This window comes from Varanus komodoensis, unplaced genomic scaffold (assembly GCF_004798865.1).
Source record: "Varanus komodoensis strain SLA01 unplaced genomic scaffold, ASM479886v1 scaffold28, whole genome shotgun sequence".
In the NCBI taxonomy this organism is placed as follows: domain Eukaryota; kingdom Metazoa; phylum Chordata; class Lepidosauria; order Squamata; family Varanidae; genus Varanus; species Varanus komodoensis.
Window position 1 is genome coordinate 14,239,182 of NW_025335727.1, and position 21,857 is coordinate 14,261,038.

Consider the following 21,857-nt stretch of genomic DNA (forward strand, 5'->3'; position numbering starts at 1 on the left):
CACGACAGGTAGAATCCAGTAACATTTAAATGCACAGAAGTATTCAATTGTTTTTTCTCAGATGTAGATTGCAAGCTTAATATATTATGATACTTGGTATGAAATATCATTTGCTTCTTATTTTCTTTCCCACCTATCCTATATCTTCACTGCTTTTCAAAACAATGAGCTATCTCCTAGACCCAGAAGTACATAAACAGTATAAATAGGCAAGCTTTCCACTCAGTTGAGTTTGCATCATGTCCACAATGACCTCTAATAATTTCACTGGCTCTAAACTATGTAAATCTAATCCATTTCAAAGATGCTTCCGGCCTGTTTATGAGACAGAGACTGCTTTGGTAGATGATAGATACTGGGGATTAGACAGAGTCTGTGTGCCCCAAGTGCTGGCAGCTTTGAAGGAAGTCTTGGCAGCTTTATACACCATTGACCATGGGATCCTGGTTCACCTGACTGGGATGGAATTGGAAGGCAATTCTTTAAGGTGACTCCAGTCCTTTCTGCAGGAGGAATTTCAGAATGTCATGTAGGTGGAGTTCTATTTAAATGTATTCTTTATGAAAATGATCTTTTAATATTTATCTTGAAATTCCAATCATCTATACCAGCTTTGATGTAGATAATCAATACTTCTAGCCCTTTGTCTGGTTCTTCTATTAACTGGTCAAAGTCTGAATTAATGTCAATTATGGTACTGGCTAAGTTGCAATTTAGACTTTGCCCAGATTTCATTACTTACTTGGGAATATTTATTTTAAAAAGATATAATCTCTTTTTTTAAAAAAATCAATTTATTTTTATAAATAAAAGAGAAAATCTGGTCTCTTTTTATATAATTGGGCCTATTTGTTCATTTGTACTAAATCATGGTCTTTTCTGCTCAGATCAGACTCTTCCCCTGATCAAATGGTTTCCAATATATTAAAAAAGAAAAGGTGCCTCCTACAGCAATAATTAACTGTAAATATAACTGGTACATGTCATGAAAAAACAAGAAGTTAACTTAGGCCCTAAAGGAGAAGAAATGAAAGACAAGAATGGTTACACAGAAAAGGCCCAGATCCAAGGACAGAATAGTCATAACACCAATGTCCACTACAAAACAAAACAGAGAGAGCAGCAATATAATATCATGCTGACAGAAATCACTTAATGTTGAAAATATAGTCTAACATATTACTTTTACAACCTTAACTACCCATCGTTCCATCTATCTATCTAAAGATCAGAGTTCAAGACTGGTACTTCACTCAGATTAATCTGTCTAGCCAAACAACCCCAATATTCTGTCCATTTGCTTGGGCAAGCTAAGTAAAAAATGCCCCGTCCACCACAACCGACCAGATAGCATGACATTCACCCTTGTCCTTTCTAGAACAGAAACCAACAGACCCAAATGTTGTCTGAATCTGTAACATACACTCCTGTGAAGAAAATGTGCTTGCCAACAGACCACTTCTAAATCAGCATGGCTTCAAACAACTAATGATAAAGCATGCTTACTTGTTGAAGTAAAGCATTGTTTGTGACTGTCAGGATCTGGAGAGCTTTGCAGGTACCTCTGCTGGCCTGACAGACAGGGCACCCTGGTTTACCTTCCAAGTACTTGCATCAGACCTGCTTGCAGGATTAGGGCCAGTCCAATTATGTACACCACCTAGGAGCCATAGGGGATCAAACTTTGCCATAAAGACATGAGTCTTCATGTTCCTGTCTTGGTGGTTGTCTCCAATCTCGCAGTGTCTGCATTTATGTCTTGACCTTCACCTTGTACCTGCTTCCCCTTTTGTCTCTGATTCTGATGCACCTTTGCTGATGCTAACCCTCCACTATTCCTGATTTACCTTTACCTCAGGTCCTATTTTATCTTGCCAAGTAGCTACTCCTTGCCTACACAGGTCTTGGTTCTATTTCCACCTCCATCCACTATCACAAAGCCTTGCAAAGAATATTTATTTATTTACAAATGTATATATCACCATTCCAGTATATTGATTTCAGGTGGAGTTGTCACATCTTACTTTTGAATTCAGTGTAAAGAATACAAAGCAACCATGTGCTCCTGCATTAGAGTTCTTGATATAAACTAGGAATTCTTACAAGGTTGCTTACCTGTAACTGTTCTTCAAGTAGTCATCTGTGCATTCATACATATGGGCTTTGAAGTAGATGTAGAATTTAAAGCCAGATAAACCATACAATAGAAAAAAATGTGCCAACCATCCTATCCAATCTATGGGTTGTCTATCTAATTCCCATCTTATCAACACTTCTTTTTAGTGATGTAAACTAACCTGTTTATACTTTGCTGAAACTATTTCCACCTCCGATGTACCATGATGAAGGGGGAAAAAACTTTAAAGCTCATGTCAATTCCACTTAATAAATTAGGGAATTGAAAACTTTGGGAATAAACTTGCTATTTGGTATGGGTTATGGACATAACAAACAAACAAGCCCAAGGAAATACACCCATCATTGTATGACATGTGTAACATGACCTTTATATTGGACCGTGCTAAATTGTTCCCTGAAATTAAAGTATCTGTCCTTACAGAACTTTCTTTCCAGTTACAACATAGACAATTGAACAATTCTTGAGCACTTTGTGTAGAGTGAATAAATGGCCACATTCAACAAAGACCAAAGATTGATTCTGTACAAAAGGTATGACATTCAAACTAGGAGTTTAAAAAATGCATTTTAGTGTCCTACAGCAGTGTTGTCCAGTGGACATACTGAAATGGTATCTCTTTTTGAAGCCTTAAAGGAACAATCCAATCAACTCCTTGATAAATGCTCAGAAACTTCCAAATTTAGAGGTTTATGAGCACCCAAAAGCACAAGCAAGGTGTGTCAAAGGTAATCTCTGCCACTACCACATGTTGCATCCTGTATTTTATCCTGTACTATTTTTGGGCATCTGGACTCAGCACCAGGGAGGGGAAGGGAGGGAAGGAGGCTGGAACACCAACTGGAATCAGTGTAATTCTGTAGACCGAGCCTCCTCCCTTCCTTGCACGCCATATGTCTCTTTCCTCACACCACCATTGAGGCACAGTAGTGTTGAGGTGTAATAAAGACTAATTCTAATGAGCAAAATATCTACTGCATTTCACAAAACCACTACAACTAGTAACCTCATTTTCAACACCATTTGGATTTCATTAAATTATCTCTAAACTTTCTCACCTGCTTAAAGAGAAAAATCTGTTAGGGAACAATCTTATGATTCCAAACTTTGTCTGAGATACTGTTGGATAATTTGGATTTCCAGCTCCAACTTAAGCTCTGGTGCATAAAAGACCCCAGAAAGGGAGAACCAAAGCCAGTTTGATAGGTTGGGGGAACAGGTACTGGAGTGACCAGGATATGAGGTATATTAAAGTTACTGTAGCTTCTTGCCTTCCTGTCTGAGATACCATTGAACAGTGATTTAACATTTATATCTCTGATTTGGGGAGCTTATGGTCAACCCCACAGGGCTATGCCCTAAAATGATGTTATATGAAAAGTTACTAATAAAAATCAAATGATAGAAAGAAATGTGGTCTGCTGAAAAGTTAAAAAAAAAAGTGACTGTCAGAGTCATCACCTAAATATACTCCCAGAAATTAGTTACAAGAGAGAATATCATTGCACAGAATATTTGTTTTAACACTTTATTTAAAAGGCTAACAAAAGTAAATAGATCAGAACAATGCGCTAAAGATTAATGCAATGCATATAACATTGCCTGACAATTATTATATCTATGTTATGATCCATATTCATAAACAGAGGGATATATATAACACTTAGAATGAAGCAAAATATGGACTTTCCAGTGCCAAAATTCTTGTGAAATATAAGAATAGTATTTTGTTAGGCTACCATCAGATACAAGTAATATGTACTACCATCAGTGGATTACATGAAAAGCTGACATTATAAGTGCAAAGGCCTAATTGATTTTCCATTTTCAGAAAGCATATAAATATATCACATTCACCTAATTACTACTGTACTTAAAATTAATGGAATTTCATTCTGCTAGTAACAATAAGTATTCTTAAACAAATGTTTGGAAATATAAGATTAAAAACTTCTCCACAAAGAATAAACTCCTACAGAAAAGATGCAAATAAAATTACTATCGTAATCTTTTGTTTTTTATTTGCAAGTATAAAACTGAAGAGAAACAAAAGCTGGGAACACAGCATCTGTCATATCAGAATATAAAAAGATGATCCTGGCACAAAATGAAAAAGCTGTAATTCATTTGCAAATCAAGCCTGCCAGTTCTATTTCAAGCTGGCGGTAACTGTCAAGAGTTAACAAGATAATCACTTTCAATCCTGCCTTCAATGGTACATTACACTGTTATTCCATTCAATAAGGCCGTTCTTTGGGGCACTAGATGAATGGTTTTCATTTCTAACTCACACAAAAAACTTGCAAAAAAAAATCCACGGGGCTTAAGGAAAAAAATCCCTTTATGGGCATTTATCTGCCGGCACTTGCTTTTAGGCAAAATGAGATATTTGGACACATTGGTGTCCATTCATTTCCTCTATTCCTTCAGGTCCTCAGTCTGTTGTTTTAAAAGCATTTGGCACACAAGAATGAATCAGACATACTTTTTTTAAAAAAAAAATTGTATTAAACAAACACCTCTAGAAAACTTTTTTATCTTTAAATTGCTCATAAGACAACACATTTTTGAGTAAATTATTTCTAAACTTTAATTTTGAATAAAGTAAAATCCCAGAAGTGCCACTAACAAAGAAAATATAAAATATGTTCCTGTTCACTAAATATGAAGTAAATTTAAAAACTGTGAAACAAACTTCAACTGAAATAAAACTATGGGCCATTATATTATCATTTATCAAACAACTAGGTCATATTTTTCTGGATATAGCATAATTAATATTTGTCTTCATTATTGTTTCTTTAAAATATGTACTTGTAACAAAGCACCAAAAATAGACTCTGAGAGCCCTAAGAGTTAGAAAGAAACTTCAAATTTAGAAGGATAAATACCCATCAGCTATTATTCAGTGGACAGATGATCTCACTGCTTTTTTCTATATTTGAATGTGTATCTTACAGTTTCCTCAGGATACCAATTCAGACATATGGTCTGCTTATATTAATTCATATATTTGAAATAGAAATATCAGAACATTTCTTTAAATCAATGGTATTTTAACACTTTTTCAGTTCAGTATGTTTTTTAATATTCTTCCTAAAAGTGTTATTGTTTGTGTACATTAAACTCACAAAATTCTATGTGAAAACACATTTTTCTTTGAACAAGAAATAGTTTTCGGTTACTACAAAGTGTCACTTTAGTTGAAATATTATAAAATTTAGGTGATGAATCAGATGAATATCAATGTTTTCTAAGAAAGCATAAAAATTACATAGCAATGGCTTGGATGCAAACGTGTCTTGCAAGAGTGGAAAAGCACTTGGACTGTCAAATCATTAGGTGTTCCCTATCCTCTGCAGTCTTGGTGCTCCATTCTATCCACTGGTTTTCAGGAGAGCCAAAGGGCTGCAGGGAAATGGCCTGGAAAAGTCTGGTTTGGATCGAACCCAATATAAATATTGGAAAAGCAATATAATAATCATGGAGGTGTTGCTGTCTTCTCATAACTTCAGTGTACAATTTCAATATACAATTCTCTAAAATGAATTCAGGTTCTTCAGCCTCAGTTTTGTTGCCCATACACAATGTCTTCCCCCAAATATCAATTTTCAATGAACATTCTGTACAGTAAATTATCAAATAAAAAAGTGTCTTATTGCTGCTGTATTGTCCTTTCCACTCAGTGCAGAAACCATTAATACGAGTATTTTATTCTTATAATCTTCATAATGTCACCTGAGAAATTTTCACTGTAGATAAAAATATCTTCAGCTGCTCAAATACATGTAAGATATCAGTATGGTAATTAGTCTACCACTGTTTTTTAAAATCACTCCAAGTCTAGATTGGTGAGTGAAAAACATGATAGTTCATGATAGCTTCAAAAACTTACCAAGTTATTATCCAAGAATTGTTCAGTAAAGCACTATTTGAAATCACATGGATAATCATGCTTTTTACAACAACACCACTTGAAATGCCTAGTGAACATTAGCATTATAGTCTACAGTCAATTTCAGTTCTTCTGCTGAACTAGGTATGAAATAAAATCAGAAATTTGGAAGTCAGATGCTCAAGAGCAGAAAGTTGCAGAAAATTTAAGTGGCCCCATAGTTATAGTTCTTATCTATTGGGGGGACATGAATCAATGATTTAGCCTCACTTCATATCCACAAAATGAGAAATATTTGTTCTTCTGATGATGAATGTTAAATTATTTCATGGGAGAGTCAATATAAGAATAGACTTGGTTTGTAATTCTGGAGACATGAAAGATGTATTCATTATCAGCTATTCTGTCATCTATATAAAGCAAGGATGACAATTATGCTTATGCAACTTTAATTGTCCAAGGATAAATCTACCAACATGTTGGCTAGGCTGTTTACCACAAGATTATCAGAAGTTCATTACATGAATAGTTTGCCCTTCAGGCAGGAAAGAAAAGGGAACATTATACAAATCACAGTTTTGCTGTCTGTCCATATCTGGTTTGATCTGGTTTGTTTTATGTGAAATGTTAATTATGAGTGCATTGCATGTTTCTGCTTGCTTTATCTTTGGGGTCTTTTCAATGTAATTTCCAATGCCCAAGTGACTGGACAATAAAATAGCATGTGTATTCACAAAACAAGAGAGAGAAAGAGTGATTTTGCTTGGAGAGGAAAGAAAGCAAGGAAGTGGACTAAACATAAAGAAAATGAATCAATCAAAATTATAGAGCAAAATCTAAATCTTGTTTGGCAATAACCCCACTGGAATGCATCCAAGAGTGTTCAGCAAGTTGGGGAAATGAAGTAACACAACAATTCTAAACTAAAAGAAGCATGCCTTCCTAGATACTAACCAACTAGCAGTTCAAGTCTGAATCAGCAATGTGTGCTTCATTCTATATATATTTGCACAGAAGCTGCTCCCTGTCAAATATTTGTTGCTTATTTAAAATATCCAATGTGTGAAATGACCATGCCTCCATTACTCCCAGGACCACATTTCTTCCTGCTTCCATAATTTTTGCGTTTTGTTATTTTATTTCACATTGTTTTACCACTGATGGCACACTTCTCATTCAGTCTGACCTATCCATTTTGTCAACCAACATTTTCTGTGTAAAGATTGTCTCTGTTCCTCCAAACAGATTTTAGATAGTCTTTCTTCTGTTTGATTACTTATTTTATACAAATAGTTAACCATTCTTACGTATATCAATCTGAAAAGCTTTTGAATATCCAGTTTAGATCTAATTAAATATTATGGGCTAGATTTAAAAATCCCCCAAACTGCCCAGAGAGCCTTTTGGCTGTTGAGCAGCGTAAAGATGAAATAAATAAAATAAAAAATAAATAGACCATCCTATCCTCATTGGGACATGCTGAGAATTGTAAGATTTTTTCTCTCTCTAAACATGTGCAAGATTGTGCCCTTGACCATTTACTTAAAAAAAAAAAACAAGGGTGGGGGGAAGTAATTATACAATTATTATACAATGCATCCAAAAAACCACATCTCCATGGACTCAGTTATAGACAAGTAGCAGCTTATCAAAATCACAAGAAATCTATTTAATTAGATTTATTATCCATGTTTTCCCCCAGTTGCATTCCTCAACTGCTTTTCCACTATCCAATTTAAGTAGCACTAGGTATATTAAGCCGTGTGACATCTGCAAACTAGCATCAGAAGGGGATAGAAGGTAGATGAATGGTGGCCATCTTCAGAGCATTTCTTTTCAAATAACAAATCAAAATTAGACACTAGAACACAGCAGTTGACCAGAGGCCATCTTGGATCTATCTTTGGATTTGTGATATTTCCTTCCATCTTCTTCCTTTCACTGTCCTTCTCCAGACTACAGTAGTGGAATATGACTAAAGAAGATGAATAATACCATGATTTTTCTATCATTTGCATGGGTGTTATAATGTTAAAAGCACAGAATTTTCTAGATCTTCTCTCATTGTCCAGATTCTGAATCAGACACCAAAATCTGCACATAGAGACTGGGTTTCCATGACAAGAAAAGCAACAAGTTATGAACAACATGTCTGCCTGTTCTGTTGTTCGAATGGTCTTATCAGACACTGTGATTTATTGTAGTTGTCAACATGATGGTCTGTTCCAAAGTTTCTTCCTATCTGAATTGTTTGTTGCATCATCCGAGTAGGGACAATACAATTCATTGTGACAGAAGCTCCAGAACAAGAGAATTGCCTGGCAAGATAGCAGTTGCTGCTTTTGCAAAGTAGATAGCCAGAAATTAAAGCTGACAGCTGCCCCAGTTTGGCATGGCTGTCAGAAGTGTCGGATGCTCCTCTAGTATCCTGCCTTGGAAATCTTCTTTGGTACAAAAGACTGGCCAATCAGCTAGATGAGGCTGCCCAAATGGGGTATTGCTGCTCAGCTGATTGTCTTCCCCACTCATACCTGGGAGGAAACATCTCACATGTGAGCAGGAGCAGGGACAATTGCAAGGCACCACCTTGGGACCATGGGTGCAAGCACCATCTTCATTCTTGCCTCACTCCTGCTTGGAAGAAAGATGCTCCACAAACCACCACCCAAGCACACACAAGGTGGTGGGCTTATTCTTTATTTGATCCTGTTTGAAAGAAAGCTACTCAGACAAGAGTGGGGCAAACTGAGAACCTGGGATAAGCAGAGATGTTCTGTTTTTAGCACATCCCAGCCTAGTCCAGGCGTCCTCCTTCTTGTAGGAGAGGCTTTCTCTCCTGAAGAAGTGGGGAGGGGGGAGCCTGGGCTAGTTAGGACACACCAAGAAGGGAGCATCCCCCACTAATGGGGAAATCAGCTAAGCAGCACTGCTCCTTTCAGCAATACTACCGAGCTAATTTGCCCATTTCTGCATGAAAATGGGTCAGGCACCACTGTCTCCTCTGCAGCAAGAGGCAAGGGTGCTTAATCAGCTTCCAAGTCCTCCCTGCTGCACTCAAGGGCATCAACCCTATTCACAGATATTTTTTAACAGTTGCGGTGAGCTGTTAAATCAGCTAGGAATCATGGCTACCAAACAGGACCCCCATTCCTCTCTGTAGTGACACCTGGAATACTGCCTGAAGAAAGAGATGAAAGTAGGCTTGAAGAGGGAGGAAAGTAACCTGGATGAGCCCAGTCAACTGTCAGGCTCATTGCATATACTTGGAATTTCATGGCAACCCATCATGCTTATTTATCATGAAGGATTGTCGGGAAATACAAACCCACCAACTGAATTGTAGAAGAGTTACCAGCTATCAATATCGTGTATACAAATTGGCAGACAATACCCTATGCTCACATCTTGCTCTGTAAAACAAAAAAGCCGCCCCGAAGCTTTGTTGTGACGGGGGCGGCATAGAAATGTTTTAAATAAATAAATAAAACACATCTGCCTAGCATGGTGCTGTGCAAATGCTGATTTGACACTGGTAGGTATATTATCAGCCCTTAACCAGCAGATAAATCCTAATGAATGTTCCTGTGCCTAGCCTCTGAGACACAGACTTTTACCTAGGGTATTGGAACCTAACATTAACACTATTTTCTTCCAACATAGATTGTTAGTTTTTTGTTTCTGATGAAAGCAAAGTTATCCATGCTATACTTATACAAATGCTTTTCCTTGGATACACTTTGAAGTACCTTAGCGATCACTTCTACTTGGGAAGAGGCCACTTTTTCTACATGCAAACAAGAATTGGTAAAGATAGCAATTGGTGACTGAGATACCTTTAATTTAATACACTGCCTCTACACACATATGGATCTATATCTACCACTGAAAAAGGGAACCATTAGTGTCCTGGGCCACATCAGTGCTGCAAATTTCCCATGTAGCCTGTGAAGTTTCCCTTTGCACTTCCCTTGGCCATGCATCCCAGCACTGACAAAACCATTTCTCACCTTGTTGGCTCCTCCTTTCTCCTACCTTCCCACTCTCACCATAGCATCCTCATTTTGCAGACATAAATCGAAGAGTGAGCTTTTGCTGGGGAAGGGAACAGATTTAGTGACTGAAAAGAGAGTGCAAAAGGTTAAATCACAAATTATCTCCAGTGCCAAATGTTGTGATTGACCCCACCACACTCTCCGCAAAATCCCTGAAGGATGGATGATGATGATGAAGAAAGGGAGATAACTAATTCACCTGTGTGCAAACATGCACAAGCACAAAGAAAAGCAATTTTTTTAGAGACTAAGAGAGACAAATATGAGATCTACACTCATTCCTTTTGGATTCCTGGCTTTCAGGGAAATTGCTTTCATCCAGGTACATTAACTTTAGGGTAGAACTAAGATGCTAAAGGTCCACTGGCTTAGCAGGTTTTAAGGAAAAGATTTTTCTTTACATTTACAATGTAGATTTCCCTTCTCCTCTCACAGAAAACAAAAGAGGAGCAGAGTAGTTAAATGTTTTCTGTTCATTTGTGCATTGTGTGCATTGCATTCTTTTCCTGAGAAAGCTCATGCCGCTAAAGATTCCCAAATTAGGGAATATCTGAATATCCAACAAAGCACCACAAGCTTTCTAAATGCCCAACAGACACTTTCTGTATGATGGGTGTGCTGTGATTGTGTGAATTAACACTAGACAAACACTCGACCATTCAATACCTTCTCTGCCATGTCTTATCTTCACTTCAGAATTACATTAAAAAGAGAGAGTGTAGAGATAAGATGGCACAGAGAGAATCAATTAAGGTATCCTTTTTACACACCCACTTTTAAATTCTACCCACTCACTTTTGGCAGAACTGTCATTCTACCACAGTTGGCCCCTAATTGACAACTGGCATACAGCTCCCAGAAGGTTACCAACAAAAAAAACCACAGCCTTCAGGTTGAAATGGATTTCCCACCTTGGGTCTATCAGTTAATTTAATTTTAAGTAATCATATTTCAAGGGACTACCATTCTAATTGAAAATACGATTTTCCATCTTTTATGCAATGTGTCCCTCTCCACTTTAAGGCTGTATTTCTACGATGTTGGAAGGAGCCGATTAATGTTTGAAAAAGAGTTGATGTGACGTAATGATCCAGACATAAAATTCAGAACAGGTTTAAGCATTCTTAAAGTCTGATGTTTTATTTAAAATAAAACTTCATACCTATTCTACACAGGGCTATTATTGACAAGGATTGCATGATGCAATGTACTATCAACCATGGTGTGTCAGCATGTAAAAATCTGCTGCCATTTCAACAGGATAGCTTATTTTTCAAGTCAACCTGAGAACTCATGGCTTGTTTTGGGGCTGTTTAAACCCAGGCTGTTTTCACATGATGTCGAAAACTAACAGGACAATTTCATTGCAGATTGTCAGGAACAGCTAGACAGCTGCTCAGACCCTGCTCTTGTAATCTTGCTAATGCTACCACTACCTTTCCTCAGTGTCCTCCATCCTGTGTTCCTAAAATTGAAAAGAAAAGGACACCAGAAAGTATTCTGAATAAGTCAGCATTTTTTTCCTCACAAATGCACAGGAATGAATGTCCACTGCTAGGAATTTGCCTGATTTTCCCTCAGCTTTACTGTTCTGAGATTCTATTAACTCTTTTCCAATCTTTATCTGACGGATAGCAATGCAGAGCAGTACAGAAGCAACAAGCATGAAACATGAAAGCATCGAGCAGCTGCAGGAAAGAAGATGCTTTAAGGAAGGGTGGTTTCTTACTTCAGTAGAATGTGAAACAGTCTTTTTTTAAGCCATTCAGTAGTGGAGAAAGCACAGAGGTGGAGGATGAAAGGGACATTAAGGCAGGGTATGCTTCGCTAAATGGCAGACAGGCACTCTTTTGCAAGAAATGTTTTCTAGAAAAATTACTAAAAAATTACTGCATTCACAAGGACTCAAAAATTAATTCAATTTGACAATCTGACAGGGCAGAGGCCAAGAAGCCAGCAATCCCAAACAGTCAATTGCAGAAAGGGAATAAGGAAACAGAGTTGTGCCTGAAAGACACCTAGAATACATGCTGGGACGATTTAGCAAGACTGAAGAGGGGATGAAGTCATGGAAAGCCACAGAGTACATAATTGTCTATCAACTTAGCAGTAAACAAGCAGCCCACGGTGGCTTATTCTAAGGGGGGCTTAGTAGGACATGCAAACTGATCAAGTCACCTTAACCATCATTATATCTTTGACCAGAAAGGATGTATAACAGTTATCTGAACAGTGTAGTCTCATGTCAAAGTAACACCAGGCATTTCACATGAGCTAAAAAACTATTCAGTCCAGCACAGTGTTGTACATCTATGAGTCTATTTAAATGCCTCAGCATCAACACACAAATGAGTTAAGCACCTACATAAGTTTAGAAACAGGCCAGGACAACCAACTCTTCTCTCCGTTCTCATAGTTAGTAACTGTAAAAAAAAAAAAAGTACATTCCATCATAGAGCTCTTAAGTAACTGAAATGGGAAAGTGCTGATTTTTCACAAAAATGTTTAACATCTCTCAATATTAAGTTTTCCAGTCTCTATACTGAAGAACGGCCAATGTAAAGAGTAATTTTGAAAAAGAAATGATCTGGAAAATTAAAGACCAGTACACTTAACATAGACACTGTATAAATTAATTGAAAGTACCAAGAAAGATAAAATTAGTGACAATATAGAGGGACAATTCCTGTTGAAAAAGAATCAACATGGCTTCTGCAAATGTAGGTCCTGTCTCACTGACCTTTCAAAATTTTTTGAAAGTGTCAATAAACTGTGGAAAAGGGCAATCTGGCAGACATTGTTTACATGGGCTTCCAGAAGGGTTTTAACAAAATCATGCACCAACTGCTTCTGAGCAAGCTTAACATTAATGGAATTAGAGAAAAGGTCCACTTATAGATCAGAAACTGGTTAAAGAATAGAAAACAATTCATTTCCATGAGACACAGTGATGACTACCTACTTGGATGGCTTTAAAAATTGCCTGCTGGTTGCAATGTTTATTTGCTATCTCCACTACATGAGTTGTCGGAGAACCTGGGTACAAAGATGTTGTCACATTAATGTCCAGCTTGTGAGTTTCCCATGAGCAGCTGAATGTCTAGAATGTGAACACAATGTTGGACTAGATAGACCCTCAGAATGATCCAGTATGGCTCTTCTTGAGTTCTGATGTTGTTTGATCTACTTTAATATGCTGCTTTGTGAAAAGTGCATATGTAAAAAAAAACTAAATGCTTCAGCATGCTTACATTCCTAGAAGTAGACACCTGGGACTAAGTCAATTCCCCATCTCTTGTGGAACACATAGATATCCAATGGAGGGAATTGAAGAACACAGTGCTGTAGCACCAAGTTATGAGAACTCATTTATTTCTACCACAAGTAAATACTTAACATTTAAATAGTGCTTTAGAAGGATGAAAAACTAGTATGTGTGATATTATTGTATCTTTACAACAACCCTGTACAGCAGGTCCCTATTCTTATCCCTCATACTGCAGACAGTGAACCAAGACTCTAGGATAGTTAATTCATGGAAGAGGTAGAGGTAAGATTCAAGCTGAGAACTTGGAGATTCTTAATTCTGTCAGCCAGCCAGAATATCCTTTCTTCCCAAAATGTATAAATGTTGTTTAATTATTGCTTACTCTTTTGTAAGGAGCTAGTGCAAAATTATTTAATAATTATTAGCTTCACTACTTATTTTTTGTTAGCCTTCCTTTGGCCAACACTTTTTGGGGCTACTAAATCACACATGAGCAGTTTCTAATGGTTCATTTAACCTTTAATTCTTGCAATAAAAACTCTCTCATTCTTGGTTTTTAAACCCCTATATTAGCAAACAAGATAGCAAATAATATATGCTATAGGCATAGGTCTTCTCTGAAAAGCTGGGCTCTTCAAGTGCTTCAGCTGCGATATAAGCCAGTGAGCCATGGCCAATACAAGCTAATTTGAATAATCAATATGACAACCTTATTTTTCTAATGCAAACAGGATTGATACAGTAAGGTGTCTCCCTGCCACATCACAGTCATGGCCTCTTTTAACCCATAATTAGATTTAGGTGATTATCCCTGCTCTTCCTTACAAGTGTACAGCTCGGATAAGGGACGACAAAAGCTATCTGCCACTTATTTATCCTTTGCAGACGGTAGGTTATCCAGAGAGATAGAGGGTAAGATCTTCAAACAATTGTTATTCATATCATCTACAGTTTAAAATAGTCACGGCCTCCATACTTGCTAAGTGAAAATAGCCCAGAGCAGTAGGTACATGAAGGATGCTTAAGAACATCAGGGCAACACAGATGGAAATGTAAGGTGATGTTAGCCAAATTATGCCTAACTTAAATTGGTTATCACAAAGAAATATCAGGCAATGGTTTTCTTCTCAGACTAGCAACATTAAATTTTAAAAAGGTTTTCCCTCTTTTGATTGTTATATTAAAAACCAATATTAAAATTGGTTGCAGACATAACTTAAAAATATAACCAAAACCCAGTATCCCTAAAAGTATACACTTAATATGAGCACAGAGAGAAAAGGTCCATGATAGAAATGTAACTGCATTTAATTTACAGCCCCTCTTATCTCAAGCATTTAAGCTGCAGCTAGTATTTAGCCAAAATTACAGCCATTCTTCATTTTGTTATACATAATATTAAAGCTAATGATATAAAAGTATCATCATTTAGTAATATTTCTACAGTATTACATAAAGAAAAAAGTCTGCTTAAAGGAAAGTTCAAGTACAAAGTATCAGGTAGTTAAAATGTGATGTAATTCAATAAAATAAAGGCAACATATTTCCTCTGACATGCTGAATAACAAGCTTTGCAGCAAATACTATGGTTAGCACTTACAGCTGCTACTTTTGGTTAACTGAAAAGAGTAATTGCAAGTAAAAATATTCTTTTGTATACCTAGAACTTTAAAAAAAAAAGAAATGAACATCAGTCCATGCATTTTAAAAAATAACTAATTCTATATATAGATATAAAATAGTGTTGTTTAAAATCTGTGAGCTACATTAGAAATTCTGCTGTCAAATTATATAAATCTGCAGCTTTAAATAAACATTTGCTTTTCACATTGTTAACAGACTCTTCAGAAACAAGTTTCACTTTAAAGCATTTTTCAGTAAGTGCTTATATATTTGTAATTACAGTTGAGTAGTAGTTTCAGCATTAGACCAGTTCCACTGGGTTAAGGTCTCAAGCAATGGGCTCATAGAACTGTAAATACTAAGCAATGCTAGTTTATTGTAAAATGGCTGAAGCTTTACAGCAGAAACTTTACAATAAGTTGGCTCTAGGTTGTGGGGTGACGGCAAAAGAAGGGATGGCAGAGAATGAGGTGGCTAGATGGAGTCACTGAAGCAGTCGGTGTGAGCTTAAGTGGACTCCAGGGGATGGTGGAGGACAGTAAGGCCTGAAGGAATGTTGTCCATGGGGTTGTGATGACTCAGACAAGACTTCACGACTAACAACAAGAGGTTGTGAGGTCCTCAAATATTACAGGCATTGCAAAGTGTGATAGGCCTTTATCAATGAAAAGAGGAGAATACACTATTTTGTTCTTGATATTAAAAGGGGAATGAATTTTCAGGTTAAGACCTTCATTACTTGCTCTGAGCTCACAACCTAAACTCACATCACACTACAGGAAGCACTATAATAAGAAAGTTCCCCTCATACACACAGACAAATAGTCTGTTAGTAAGATGTACATGACAAACTTTTGTGCTGCATTTAACCTTGCATTAAATTGTACTTTAGAATAAAAAATTCTTATAATTTTGTTCAATAGTTCCAATTTTCTTTTAAAAAGGAAATATAATTCCATGCACCTAATAATAATTATGAATGAAGTCCTAAAAAGATGCATGCAGGCACAAGAGAAAGAAAACAAACTGATTAAGCCTTGCTTACTTTTTTCCCACCTTGCAGTTCCTACTGATAAAGGTAAGTACTTATGCACGTACAAGCTTCTCAACTCCAGATGTTCCTCTGTGAAACTAGTTATTTATATCCATTTCAACTGCTTATAGGATTAAGGCAAGTCTAGACATCATGGTAGACAATTTATGCTGAGAACTAGACATGGACTATTCAACCCTGTCAATTCTCCTGAACCTAGCAGAGAATTCCAATACCATACTCTTGACTACAGTGGTACCTCGGTTCACGAACCACAAATTCATTCCACGATTCTGGTCACAACCTGAATTGGTCGCAAACCAAGTCAAATTTCCCCATAAGGTTCAATGTAAATAAGGTTAATTCATTCTGACCCCTACAAACGTGGTCACAAAGCAATTTTGGTTGCAAACCTTGTCAAATTTCCCCACAAGGTTCAATGTAAATAAGGTTAATCTGTTCTGAACCTTAATTTTGTTATACATAAAGGACGGCATATAAAAGTTTTAAATAAATAAATAAATAAATAAATAAATATCAAGATATGAACCACATTCCCGGGCTGCAGGCCAAGCCACAGCTGCCGAGACGAGCCCGGAGGCAGACAGGCCGAGGTGGAGTGGTAGTGGGGCCGTGAGTGGGGTTGCGATTCCCACACCTCCACCGCAGCCTTCTCAGGGCAAGCCACCACTGCTGAGCAGACACCATGCTTCTTCCCCCTTGCAGTGGGGAGAGGCAGGAGGTGCCCCTCTCAGCTGGCCATGGCCCTCCCCTCCCCTCGCCTCAGCTTGTGGAAAGCAGCCCTTACCTCCTTCCTCATAGCCCTCTCCCGGCCGGGGGAGTTGCCCTGCACTCGCCTCTCCAGCCTCCCACTCCTGCTCCCCCACCCAGAGCCAGGTGAGCTCCTGCGAGGGAACCTTCCTCCAGCATGGAAGCGGAACAGCAGCAAGGAGGTGGGAAGGCCGACCAAGGTTAGCACACCCTCATGGCTCCCCCTCATGGAGTGTTCGCGTGGAAAAGATGGCCACAATTGCGATCATGTTCGTGAGGAAACATGGCCGTGATTGTGGTCATCACCCGATGCAGAGTTTGCAAATGGATGCAAACTTTTGCCAAAATATCTGTTCACAACCCAATCTGGTTGCGAACTGAGGCAGTCGTGAACCAAGGTGCCACTGTACACGGCTGAGATGGACACGTTAGTCATTGTTTTATGCTGGCTTCTGTCCTTCCTGGCCATTTCTCACATTTTCTATTGCATCAACCTACTATCAGAGTTGATCTAGGAATTTTGAGTTTGGTGTCATCAATATGCAGATACGCCTATCTTTATTTCTCCTTTCCAATAAATTCCAGGGAGACTGGAAGGGTACCTTACTAGTGCTTTAGACTTTTAATGAACTGGATGGGCAAATGAAGTTTACTGAATAGGAGGAAGAGATTCATTAGAATCTTGACCAAAGTATAGGAGCTGACTTTCTTCCGGATGGGGGCAATACCTCTCCATCCAGTCACAAAGGTCTGCCTATCTCAGGGTCTCTCCTTTCCCATATCTCTCTCTCTTTCACATATCTGTACATAAACCCTTCACTAACCTCATTCCCTTGCACATCTTCTAATATAACATAGGCCATAATTTGTCAACAATGTTTTTCTGCAACCTTTCACTCTCTGTGGAAGTCAACTTAAGGATTGGAACTAGGATACCTGAAGAAACGTCCCCTTCCCTATATGTCCTCACACCCCTTAAGATAGGTAGGAGAGGCCTTGCTCTGGAACCCTCTTTGAAGGAGGTAAAGAGGTATCTACACAGAGGAGGGCCTTCTCTGTGGTGGTGCCCAAATTGTGGAATGTGCTCCCCAGAGAGGTTTGCCTGACGCCAACTCTATACTCCTTTCAGCACCAGGTAAAGACCTTTTTATTCAGTCACCACTTTAAGAATTGAGATTTTAAATGTTTTAGGATTTAGATTATGGTCGCTTTTTCTTTTTTCTCTTTTCATAGAAACACAGAAACAAAACGAGTCAGAAGGGGTCTCCCGGGCCATCTAGTCTGACCTCTGGCTCCAGCCAGCTCCGCTCATGACATGCCCACCATATGCATGCCCAGCCTATCTTTGAACACGCTCACTGATGGGGCCTCAACGACCTCTCGTGGAAGCCCATTCCATTTTCTTTTCCTTTTATTCAGTGTTATGGCTGTGATTGCTTATTCATGTTTTGTTTATTAATCACTGTATTATTGTACTGCTAGTTTAAATTTTGTAAGCTGTCCTGAGATGTTTTATCATGAAGGATGGGATAGAAATGTTTTATTAAATTAAAATTAAAAAACCTTAATAAAAAGACCTAATAGTAAAAATCTAGGGAAGAATGTTCTGTTCTTCCCTACATTAGGCAAAAGATTTCATTCACACAACACATTCCACATTTCATTCCTCTTCTGACATACCTAATTCACTGACATGAAGGGCAGAACATTCCTTATCAGTCTTAGATTATGACACTTTTATTTGAACTGACGATATTATGACAATAGTTCATAGCAGGCAACATCATTTAGGAGCTCTTTCAATACCTGCAAATATTCTTATTGTTTACTTAATGATGCTAATATTTCTATGCTATATATTAATTTTACACACTACAGTAACATGTATGTACTTTCTTTCCACAAATGTCACCAAAGTAGCATGCAATTCAAAAGAAATCTCATAAAGCCATATTAAAACAACAGTAAAAGCACTACTCCTAATTTGAAACACTACATTAAAAATGGATTTATGAAAAGCTGAGAGAATGGAGCCAATCTTAACTCTGAACAAAAAACATTCCTATCACGTATGCCTGGTAAAAAAAAGTCTTTAGAAAAGTGTACCTGTTGCAGATCTTAAAAAAGTAAGGTTGCTTACCTGTAAATGATTTTGAGTGGCCATCTGTTTATCTGGGCCTGTTGTTAGGAAGAATTTCCTAGCCAAACTCATTCTGGTGGAAGCCCTGCCCCTCCCTCCCCTATATATAGGAGGGGCTCCTCCTATTTTCCCCAGTTCTCATGAAACTGATGTTTTGGCCTTGGAACCAGGGAGGAAAGCCTGGTAATGGACCACCCATACCATCCTAGTAGGGTTCCAAAGGAAAGAAGATATAGTAACCAAGGATGGTAACACCAACATGGAGCCAGTGGATGGATGCACAAATGACCCCTCGACAGGTAAGCAACCTCACCTTCTTCTTCGTGATCTCTGTGCATCACACACATGGCCTACTAGAGAGCTTCAGTCGAACTGCAGGGGGACGGGGAAGTGCAGAGGACCACTCAAAGGTCCACTCAGTGAAAGGTGCAATCTTGCCTCGTAAAGACATTGAGATAGTAGAGAAGTGGACCATGCTGATGCTCTGCAGAGGTCCTGCAGTGCCATAGACGTCACCATCACCCTGGCAGAATGTGCCTGGTCATTCAGGAAGGTGCAGTCCATTCAGTTGGTTTCCACAATCCAGTGAGCAAGTCACTGGGAACTTGATAGGCTCACCTCTGGACTATTCACTGTAAGAAACAAAAAGTCTCTGGGACTGGTGGGAGGATTTGCATGAGACGGATAGAATGCTAGCACCCTGTGCATGTCCAGGGTATGCAGCACTGATTCCACTACGGTGGACGGCATTGGAAAGAATGCTAGCAGTATCATGACCTGATTCAGGTGGAACTGTAACATGACCTTTGAAATGAACATGTAGTCAGGTCACAGAACTGTCTTACCATTATGAAAAATGAGGAACGGTGTATTGAAACTAAATGTGCTTGCCTGTCTGGCTGAAGTAATCACTGTCAGAAAAGCAACCTTCCAAAAGATGAGTAGGTCCATGGTGGCCAAAGGTTTGAAAGGAAGCAGGACCATTGAAAGGTTCCATCCAGGCATGAAGGAACAGACAAGCAGGATCCGGTTGTGCAAAGTTCTAGGGAACCAATAGGATAGAGGATGTGAGAAAACAGAGAAAATGTTGACCATTCCATGATAGAAAGAGATTGTCACTGGAGATACTCTGATGAATGACAGTTTCCAGGCCTCTGGTGTGGAGCACATGGAGGAAGCTGATGATCTGCTGGATGGATGCCTAGTGTGGACCAAAGACTTCCTGCTGGTGAAAGCTGAAAAGTCATTCCATTTGGCCATGTAGGAGCAACTTGTTTTCAGCTGCAGGGTCACATCCAGGATTGTCTGTATCTCAGGATGGAGAGGGGCATCTCAATCTACCAACCAATCTGCCACACTGTCAGACAGATGGTCTCTGTCCTGGGAGATAATGTCCGGTCTCATTGGAAGGTGGATGAATGCAGTTGGACATGTGGAAGGTGTGGGCAAACCACGCCTGTCAGGGCCACCACGGAGTGACAAGGATGCAGGACATGCCTGCTCGCCAGATCTTGGCTAGCACCCTGGTGATCAGTGGGAACAGAGGAAACAGGCAGAACAATGCATCTCCCATCAAACCCAGGCAGAGCCCAGGAGCAGAAGACTTTGCATACTGTGTTGGTCAGCATGATGAAGAGGTCCACAGATGGGATTCCACAGGTCTCAAAGAGTTGCATATTTGGATATAGCTCTCATTCCTGGATCCCCTTGGGCCTCATGCTTAGGGCATCTGCCATGATCTTGTCAGTTCTGACCAAATGGATGGCTACAATGGTAATGTTCCATTTCAGACACCAGTCCCAAATCTGCAGAGTAAGACAGGTCAAGGATGCAGACCTTGTTTGTTCAGGTAGAACACCACTGTAGTGCTGTCTGAAGCAACCTGAACATGCTTGCCCCAGAGGATAAGCTGGAAAGTGATCAGCTTTCTTAAGCATGAGGAGCTCAAGGTAACTGATATGCTCCCTCCAGTCCCAATCAATCAACAGTCCCAGAGACCTGCCTCTGGCACAGTGCACCCCCCCATCCCAGACGTGGCATGTCCATCATCAGGGTCAACTCTAGTTCCTTGGGTGTGAAGGCAATCCCATCTGCCAGGTTGTCTTGGCAGATCTACAATGAGCGGCTCACCCAAATGGAAGGCAGGGGCACTAGCTACTTCCAGATTGAATCAGGCTGGGATTGATAGGCACACATGAACCAAAACTGCAGTGGCCATATGCATAGCCTTGTGAACCAGATAACCATGCCAGTTGCTGCCATAAGTTGCAGGAAGTGCTGTATCCACTGCACCATAGCTACTCTCAGTGTGGGTAATACAGGAGCCTCGGCACAGAAAGTGGCAGAGCGCTGGCTGGAGTACTGGGTGGTGAGTCCCTTATAACTCCTTAAGAGAAGGAGAGCAATGTGGCTGGTTCCATCCATATCTTGCCCTTCTTCACTGGCATTTTCCCTGTGTCTGCCATCTTACGACCTTATTCTTCACCTTCTCTTTTTCCAGAATGCATCTAGGAGCCCTAGCAGCAATGGAGGTTGAGAAGCAGGAATTGCTCATGAGGTTGAAGGGTGCTCCAGTGGCACCACTATGACACCAACAGCCATAAGGTACAGATCCAGATCTCTGACTTCAGCCAGTCCGCTCAGCTTTTCCAAGCCTGCCACAGAATGTCTGACAATAAAGAAAGGAGACCATGCCTTGGTGTTCACCTAAACAGAATATGCAAAAGGCATGCCCATCAGTTGAGGGCATTTGCATGCAACACAGCACACATTTCCTAAATGCAACCTTGTGTGCTATTGGTGGGGGGGGGGGGAGAGAAGAAGAAAGGGCTAGATAATTCAGGGAACAATCTTAAAGAGAGAGTACAAAAGTTTTGTTTTTGCTTTTTTGAAATAAAGGTGGGCAGTAAAACTGGATTTATAAAATGAGTAAGTAGAG

General features: G+C 39.1%; 1 protein-coding gene across 1 annotated transcript in view; it reads right to left on the reverse strand.

Moving 5' to 3' along the window:
• Positions 1 to 21,857, reverse strand: part of RSRC1 (arginine and serine rich coiled-coil 1) — a 185,498-nt gene that overhangs the window by 110,462 nt on the left and 53,179 nt on the right. Inside the window, exon 5 of the mRNA XM_044434411.1 lies at positions 12,450 to 12,507. Coding sequence (XP_044290346.1) covers positions 12,450 to 12,507 — 58 coding nt within the window. The remainder of the gene's footprint in view (positions 1 to 12,449; positions 12,508 to 21,857) is intronic.